The sequence below is a fragment of the Hemicordylus capensis genome, chromosome 6 (genome assembly GCF_027244095.1).
Source record: "Hemicordylus capensis ecotype Gifberg chromosome 6, rHemCap1.1.pri, whole genome shotgun sequence".
NCBI classification, from domain to species: domain Eukaryota; kingdom Metazoa; phylum Chordata; class Lepidosauria; order Squamata; family Cordylidae; genus Hemicordylus; species Hemicordylus capensis.
This window is the reverse complement of record NC_069662.1, coordinates 11,783,641-11,792,844: the sequence shown is the minus strand read 5'-3', so window position 1 is coordinate 11,792,844 and position 9,204 is coordinate 11,783,641. Positions and strand designations below refer to the sequence as shown.

The following is a 9,204-nucleotide window of genomic DNA, read 5'->3' as shown; positions in this document are numbered from 1 at the left end:
AGAGAGAGAGAGAGAGAGAGAGAGAGAGAGAGAGAGGTGGGGAGCTGATCTGGTGGTAGCAAGCATGACTTGTCCCCTTAGCTAAGCAGGTTCTGCCCTGGTTGCATTTGAATGGGAGACCACATGTGAGCACTGCAAGATATTCCCCTCAGGGGATGAAGCCGCTCTGGGAAGAGCATCTAGGTTCCAAGTTCCCTCCCTGGCTTCTCCAAGATAAGGCTGAGAGATATTCCTGCCTGCAACCTTGGAGGAGCCGTTGCCAGTCTGTGAAGACAATACTGAGCTAGATAGACCAATGGTCTGACTCAGTATATGGCAGCTTCCTATGTTCCTATGAATGAGTGAGTGAGTGTCTGGATGCATGCCGAGTGTGTGATATTTCTTTGTACAGGAGCAAGGGAAATTGACTGTCAAAAATGTTCTGTTCTTTACCATGTCCTTATAGTTCTCCTGCAACTAAGCAATGGGGGTGGAGGAGAGGATGAGGAGCCCAGGGGCCCATCTAAGCTTCTTGTCCCAGGGCCCATTCCAACCTTGCTACACCCCAGCTGAAACTGTCAGTTGCTCTGAAGGACTGTAAAGATACAGCCCAGCCAAAGCCCTACATAGCTTAGGGCTGGGGTATCTGTTGGACTGTGTCTGCCCATATGAATCTGTCAGGGCCCTTCGCTCATCACCTCAAGCCCTGCTCAGCCCCACCATTGACCAAGATTCAGTTGGCGGGGTCAAGTGGCAGAGACTTTTTGGTTGTGGCCCCTCAGGTCTGGAATGCCCTCCCAGAAGAGCTTCACCATGCTCCCTCCCTTAGGGTTGTGTGTGTGTGTTTGTTGTTTTTTAAGATCTTACAACTTACTTGTTTAGAGAGGCTTTTTAATGTGTTTTCTTACAGCCTGATGGGTTTTTAAGCTTTATTTTGTTTTAGTTGATTTTTTTTGTACATTGCCTTTTATTTGTTTTATTGTTTTAAATGTATTACTGTTTTTTCTGTTGTGAGCCAGTAGTACGGTACAAGCAGTACTGGAGTGGTGGGAGATAAATATTTTAATAACTGCTATTACTGATGATGATGATGATGATGATGATGATGATGATGATGATGATGATGATATGGATCACTCAGCCACTCTTCTCCTAGCCAAACAACCCATTAGTAGCATGTATGTATAACAAGATGTTGGTGAGAGAAAATGAGGAGGAGAAAAATATTCTTATCATCCTCTTATTCCACTGCAGGTCCATGCACTGTAGGGATGGGATATGGAAATCATACTGTAATAACAGAATTTGTTCTCCAAGGGTTATCACAGAGCTGGGAGCTGCAGCTGTTCCTCTCAGCCCTCCTCCTGCTCTTCTACATCATCATCCTACCTGGGAACTTCCTGATCATTGTGACCATTCGGAATGACCCCCATCTGGGATCCCCCATGTTTTTCTTCCTGGCCCACCTGGCCTGCTTGGACATCTGCTACAGCTGCGTCACCCCTCCAAAGATTATGATGAACGTCTTCACTGGCCATAGAACCATCTCCTACCCAGGCTGCATGCTTCAGATTTTCTTCATCCACTTTCTGGGTGCAGCTGAGATGTGCCTTCTGATTGCCATGGGGATTGATCGGTATGTGGCCATCTGCCACCCACTGCGCTATACAACTGTGATGACCAAGGCAGTTTGCTGGGCTATGGTGGTAAGTTCGTGGACTGCAGGTTTCATGCACTCCATGATCCAGGTCATTCTCATTGTCCCTCTCCCTTTCTGTGGCCCCAATGAGCTGGATAACCTCTTCTGCGACATCACCCAGATCATCAAGTTGGCCTGCACTGACACCTACATGCTAGAGTTTATCATGTTCTTCAACAGTGGTGTTGGTATCGCCACATGCTTCATCCTCCTTCTCATCTCCTATGGGGCCCTGCTGGCTAAGGTGAGGACAGGCTCCAGCCATGGGAAGAACAAGGCTTCATCTACATGTATCACCCACATCATTATCATCTTCATCATGTTTGGCCCTGCCATCTACGTCTACTGCCGGCCTTTCCAAGACTTTCCCTTTGATAAGGTGGTGGCTTTTTTCCACACGGTGGTCTTTCCCTTGATGAACCCCATGATCTACACCCTGAGGAACAAGGAGATCAAAGTTGCTATGGGGAGACTGCTGAAGAAATATATAACTTTGGTGAGAAAGTAAAGGGGGAAATCAGAACACAGTACTGCAGCTTTGTTTATTGTTTTCTTTTTAAATTCTATTTTCTCAAACTGTATAGTAACACATGTAGTAACTGTTTATATTTATTGAGCTGTTTCTCACAACCCTCACAAGAGTGGGGAAATAGGAATCAGGAGATTTTCATAGCACAGATGCTTCCAATTTCCAATTATATGAAAGTAGAAATTTTCAGCAATGCTAGATCCTAACACGTACCTGGGATCAACCCCACCCCCCACCCCCGAGACACTGGTAGTGGGCAGTATAACAATATAATAGAAAGAAAGAAAGAAAGAAAGAAAGAAAGAAAGAAAGAAAGAAAGAAAGAAAGAAAGAAAGAAAACAACCATAGACTGAATCCCAGATTGCCAATCCCAGTTGTACTTTGGGTTAGCTCAAGATAACCAGGTTCTTACAACCAGAAATTGGGAGTGTGTGCACCGTCTAAATCTCCCGATTCCCAGTTGGGAGCCAGAGGGTGGGTCATGAGACATGCCCCCTGCATAGTATCAGATTTATGAAATGTTTTGGGTGGGTTGGATTTTAACACCATCCCCTCCACCTACAAGTATTATCAAATGCAGCCACCTGCAAGAACAATTCCATTCTTCATCTAGATGCACAAAGCCACTGTGGACAGGCAGATCAGCTCTTTGCATTGCATTGTCCTGGTACATATTGCCATAAGTTTAGTATTTATTTATGTATTTAAGTATGTATGTGTTTATTACATTTAAATACTAAATCACAAAAAAGATCTCTCAAGGAGGTGTATATCCATTATAAGCAATTAATGGAATCCAGCAAAAGCCTGGTCGAGGAAATATGCTTTTAAGGCTTTTTAAAAGACCACCATAGATGTTAAACACAATACCGCACCAGGGAGTGTATTCCAAAGCTCAGGGGCAGCTACAGAGAAGACCTGACCCAAAATTGCTGCCAGATTTTCCAGCTGCAACTGCAGGTGGACCTCCCTACATGACCTTAATAAGCAGTGAGAATTGTGCAGAAGAAGACGCTGGTCACATTCACATGTAATACAGAACTGCTGGTCCAGTGGACCCACAGTTCTGTGCCTTCCTCACCCCGCTTTCCTGTCCAAATTTGGGAGTTCAGAAGAGCAGTCTATTTGCAGTAAGCAAGACTTCAGAGAGGTGGGGGAGCTGGCTTCATTATTTACTGAAGGACAGCCCACACAGCCAATCACTCTGGAGCTGAGGGAGGAGCTTCCTCCCTCAATTCTGGTTCCAGGGGAAGCAGCCTACGGTTCTGAATTCGGACATACCAAAGGCTGCCTCAAACCTCAGGTTGCGGCAATGAAACTCACTATAACCTGAACGTTCATATTGGAGTTCCAATTCTGAACCCTCAGTTTTGTCACCGCTCCAGATTCCATTTCCCCGCATTCGGACGTAACATCCGCGGAACCGCAGGCCTATTCAACTGCAGTTTTGCGTTATGGGCAAATGCGGCAGCTCTCTTGGCTAACCTAGGCCTGAGCTATTTAGGGCTTTATAGGTAATCACCAGCACTTGGTATTTCACTCAAAAACATAGCAGCAGCCAGGGCAGTGATTTTAAAACAGGAATTATATGGTGCTTCAAGTTGTCCCAGAGACCAACCTGGCTACCGAATTCAATATTAACTGAAGCTTCCAGACTGCATTCAAAGATACATAGAGTACATTGCAGTACGTGGAGCACAATGCAGTAGTCAAGCCTAGATGCTACCAGCACATACACCACAGTTTTAAGGAAATCCTCTTCCAGAAATGGATACAGCTGGCGCCTCAGCTGAATCTGGTAAAAAGCACTCCCAGGCACTGCCTCAGTCTGAGAGAAAGGCTAGGATCCAGAAGTATGTCCATGTAGCGGGGAGTTTGGATCAACCTCTTATTTAGCAGAGAAACCCAGTTTGATGAGAACTGAGCTCCTTGAGGAGATCTGGAGACAATTCCTTCAGTTCTAAAACAAGTAAAGGTTTATTTGAAGAAGCTACAAACTTGGAGAGAAAGGCCTGCACCCTGTACTAGCGATCTCATGGTGGAAGGAGGAACAGAGAGAACAAAGAAGGGAGTGTCCTAAGAGTATCAGTCTACAGTCTACCAATCAGGGCAGACTGGGAGCCAAGATTGACAGAGTACAGAGAGAACAAAGGGGCAATCCTACATGCACTACCACTGCTCCTAATGTCCCTAGTGGCCAATATGACTGGTTGGTGCTGAGAGTTTATGACTCTGGAGTCATATTTCCAACAGTTCAGACTGTGTTCTTGTTCCTTAAGGGGCAGTGTAACCCCCAGTATTGCTGTCACAAGACCAGAAGAGCTGGTTTTGTGGTAGCAAGCACAAATTGTCCCCTTTGCTAAGCAGGGTCCACTGTGGATTGCATTTGAATCAGAGACATGTGTGAGTATTGTACGACATTCCCTTCTGGGAATGGTGCCACTCTGGGAAGAGCACCAGCATGCTTGCCCACAGAAGGTCTCATGTTCCCTCCTTGGCATCTCCAAGATGAGGCTGAGAGAGAGACTCCTGCCTGTAACTTTGGAAAAGCTGCTGCCAGTCTGTATAGACAATGTTGAATAAATGGACCAAGGGTCTGACTAGGTATATAAGGCAGCCTCCTGTGTCCCTATGAACTTTCAGAAACAGATCTGCAGACCCACTACTAGATCCCTTTGCTGTCAGTGTTTATTGAGATCTTGTTCAGGTTTCCATGCATGGAACGTGGTGGAGGAGGAAGAGGAGGAGGAGGAAGTGCAGCAGCAGCAGCCATGGTCTTGCTCTTGTTTGTGCACATTGAAAATCTCTTGGGGCTGTGAGTGCATCATGGGACACGTATTCTGCATAGGGAAAGGGATGCTTTGATCAGGACAGCTGAACTCACAGAGTCTTGCTTGGCTCTGATAAGAAGATGTTGACCACAAGCCATAAACAGGAAAGTATTTTTCAGCAAATGGAAAGAAATTCAAACTAATTTTGTACCATTTTAGATTGAAGAATTAACAGCTGTTCAGCAAGTTAGTGCTTCAAATATATATTTTTTGTAATTTATCCCTGGGGAAATTGGCACACAAAGCAGCCATTCTAAAGCCTACACTTTTTCCTGCAAGTGACTGCAAATAGAGATGTCCCCTCAGTGAATCCTAACAGGGCATGACAGAGATAATTAACCCTGTGGCTTGTGGCCTGTGGCATCCAAGATACAAGAGGAAGAAATGGAACAAAAAGGGAAAGAACTCCTATATCAATAAATGGGGAAGAAAATTCAAGGTGTATTGTCTATTCTTTATCCATGAGATAAAACTAAAATGTAAAGTTGATTTGCTTCCAAGTACTTAATTAGGGCCTTGAGGACAATGGAAGAAGCTGCACACTATAAGGAGTCATCTACTAATGGACATTATTGTGCACTTTGGCTTACAAGCATGAAATCTGGCAGAAATATTGTCAGATATGTGTGGTTTTAGAAAGTAAATTGGGGCAACCAAAAAATTCAATATGGTGACAAGAAATCCAATATGGCACCACAATATTAAATGTTTAGGATCATCGGAATCATTCAAGCAGAAATAAAAGCCTGAGATTTGGTAGACATGCTGTCAGATGTTTATGGTTTTAGAAAGTAACTTTAGGTATCCAATAAAACCAACATGGAGGCTAAAATTCCAATATTGTTTCAATATCATAAAACCTTCATTTGCAATTGTTTCATCCTGCCATAACCCACCTACCCCAACAAAATAGGTCCCCATTCTTTCCCATTTTAGCAGTTCTGGCTGGTTATTCCACAAAGGTGGATGCTTGGAACAATGATAAGCATGCTGTAGTGAGGTGCTTGGGATGATGAGAAACATGGTGTGGTACTGAAATAAAAAGGCCTTCAAGGAGCAACTACAATCAGAATGAGTGGGGGTTCATGTGGTCTTATGGCACTGGGAGAGGCTTCAGCAGTTAGGGGCTCAACTGAGACCCCAAGTCAATGATCTCAGCATATAGGCTGTGTGAGAGAAAGCAGTACTTTGGGCCCAAACCATATAGGGCCTTCAGGACTATAATAAGATTAGGGCTGAAGCGACCCCTGTTCAAACCCTTGCTCAGTTGTGAAGCTTATTGGGTGACTTGAGGCTAGTCGGTCTCACCTACTTCACAGGACAATTGTGAGGACAAAAGAAAGAAAAGATTGTCTTGCAATTTTCCAGGATTGGCCTGGACTAGGGATGGGCATGCCCGAATTGGCTTGGGCAGCCATGGGTGGGACAGGGATTGGTTCAATTAAATACCAGGTAAGCAGGTCCTTACCTGCTCCTCCACCCCCACCATTTTTCCAGGAAACTGCCTGAGGACTGCCCTCTCCCCTCACCATGGCGCCAAACCTGTTCATGAACCTCAGTTGGTGCACATCTCTAGTTGTGGCAAACCTCCCAGAGAAGTAGGTTTTGGGGCAGTGCACACATATAATAAATGAATGAATCAAACAAACAAACAAACAAACAAAAATCAATAAATACTATGAATGAATGAATCAATCAATCAATAATATTGAGCTGTCCCTCTGTGGCACTACAAAGCCCCCTTGTCTTAAGGAGGCTATTATTAGACCTTATTTGAAGAAACCTGCATTGGATCCCTCAGAGTTAGCTAATTACAGACTTGTCTCTAATCTTCCTTGGTTGGGCAAGGTGACTGAGCGAGTGGTAGTTTTTCCTTCTGTCTATTGCTTGGCAGTTTTGAGTGTGTGTGTGTGTGTGTGTGTGTGTGTGTGTGTGTGTGTGTGTGTGTGTGTGTGTGTGAGAGAGAGAGAGAGAGAGAGAGAGAGAGAGAGAGAGAGAGAGAGATGGGTGTTGAACCTAACATGTGAATAGGGCATACATCTTTCAGGGACATGCTGGGAATTTTATAAGTTTGCAGTAGAATAAAATATACACCTGATTTCACTCTTTGCAACATTGCAGACAGCAAGCATCGCCCTCCCGCCCACCCCGCCACCATCAATGTATCCCAGACTGCATGGTTTTGTGGTTTGTCCTCACTGCTTGCAAACACATTGCCTGTTCAGTGCCTCCTAAAGAGAAGGTCATCACTGCTGCATCACTACTTTTGGGGGGAATAATGGAAGTAGCAACGCAGCAGTGATGACTGACTCCTTAGGAGGAACTGAACAGCCCCAGTGTTTTCAGAAAGTAAGGACAAGCTGTCCAGTGGCTCAGAAGCAGCATGGCCCACTCTTGGATGGGGTGTGGCTGTAGGGGAGGTGTGGCTATGGGGGCTGTCATGAAGAGCACCTGGACATCTGAATCTACATCTACACCAGTGGTTGGCAGCCCTACCTAATCCTGAAACTGAGCAGGACCACGAACACTTCCCCTGGAAAATGCAACCACCGGTTGGACCTAAAGGTAAAGTGTGTCATAAAGTTGTGTGACCACAGATCCCTGTGGCCATATTTGGTCGAATGCTGGAGGGTTTTACCATTGCCATCTCCTGCACAGTATGAAATGATGCCTTTCTGCATCTTCCTGTATCGCTGCTGCCATAGGTTGGATGTACAACAAGGTATATAAATGTATAACAAATGGGTTAACATGTTGGGGGCAATATGCTAAAATCATTGTAAACCGCTTAGAGAGCTCCGGCTATAGAGCGGTATATAAATGTAAGTGCTATTGCTATTGCTATTGCTATAAACAGTGGCAGGGAAACAGGGCTGCTGTTTCTGTTTCACATCACTGCCGTTATTCCACTGCAGGGCTGCACACCTGAGGATGGAATACAGCAATCATACAGTAATGACTGAGTTCATTCTGAAAGGGTTATCACAGATCTGGGAGCTGCAGCTCTTCCTCACTGCCCTCCTGCTCCTCTTCTACAGCATCATCCTACCTGGGAACATCCTGATCATTGTGACCATTTGGAATGATCCCCGTCTAGGATCTCCCATGTTTTTCTTTCTGGCCAACCTGGCTCTGCTGGACATTTGCTACGGCTGCATCACACCGCCAAAGATGATGGCCAATCTCTTTGGCTGCACAGCCATCTCCTACAGGGCCTGCATAGCTCGGATATTTTTCATCCACTTCCTGGGTGCGGCCGAGGTCTGTGTCATTATAGCAATGGCTGTTGACTGGTATGTGGCCATCTGCTATCCACTGCACTATGGTATTGTAGTGACCAGAATGGTTTGCTGGACTTTAGTGCTAGGGTCATGGGCTGCAGGCTTTGTGCACTCCACACTCCAGGTCATTCTCATTGTCCCACTCCCTTTCTGTGGGCCCAGTGTTATTGGGATACTGTGCAGGTTTCCATGCACAGAAGGAAATACAGCTGTGGACTTTCACTTGTCTGTGCATATTGGGGGGCCTCTTGGGGGAGTGGGAGCATCGTGTACCTATCCTGCACATGGAATGGGATGGTTCCCACACTTAACCTTTCAGAGGGTCGCTTGCATCTGAACTGATAAGCAGATGTTGAACACAAATTTTAAATATGAAACTATTTTTCAGCAAATGGGAAAAAAATAAATTAAATTTTATACCATGTGAATTGAAGAATTAATTCCTGTAGGGCAAATGTAATGTTGCATTTGAAATATATGTTTGCAATTTGTTCCTGAGAAAAAGCACACACCAATCAGACTTTCCAGAGACCCTGCCTTTCTCTTGCTCTCATCCTTTGCTTTGCTTTCCTTCTTCCATTTCTCCCTCAGCATTGTGGGAAATCATCTCCTGAGGGCCACCCTACAGAAGGTCAACAAAAAGAGAGAACAGATCTCAAGAAGCTTGTAAATGTACAGTACTATATATTTTATTGAAAGTTGAATGCATTTTGGCCAAAGAGGCCCTCCTCAGAGCCATCTATACTGTTTGAAAATCTTGTAAGAGATCTATGTGAAAAGTACTCCTTTCTTACTTGAAGCAAACTGAGTTTTCCAAACCTTTCATTTCTTATTCAGTTTTTTAGCCAGCTGGCATCCAAAGTAGCTAAAAATAAAACATAATC

The 9,204-nt window shown here is 44.8% G+C and overlaps 1 protein-coding gene across 1 annotated transcript; it reads left to right on the top strand.

Annotated features, from left to right (window-relative positions):
• The first annotated feature begins 1,250 nt into the window (after positions 1 to 1,250).
• On the top strand, positions 1,251 to 2,186 carry LOC128330844 (olfactory receptor 4N2-like). Its single transcript, XM_053264208.1, has one exon. It carries the CDS (start codon positions 1,251 to 1,253, stop codon positions 2,184 to 2,186), a length of 936 nt encoding a protein of 311 aa, XP_053120183.1.
• The last annotated feature ends 7,018 nt before the right edge of the window (positions 2,187 to 9,204 follow it).

What these genes read in the sequence shown, in the direction of transcription:
- LOC128330844 (XM_053264208.1), top strand. Translation starts at nt 1,251, where the DNA reads ATGGGATATGGAAATCATACTGTAATAACAGAATTTGTTCTCCAAGGG.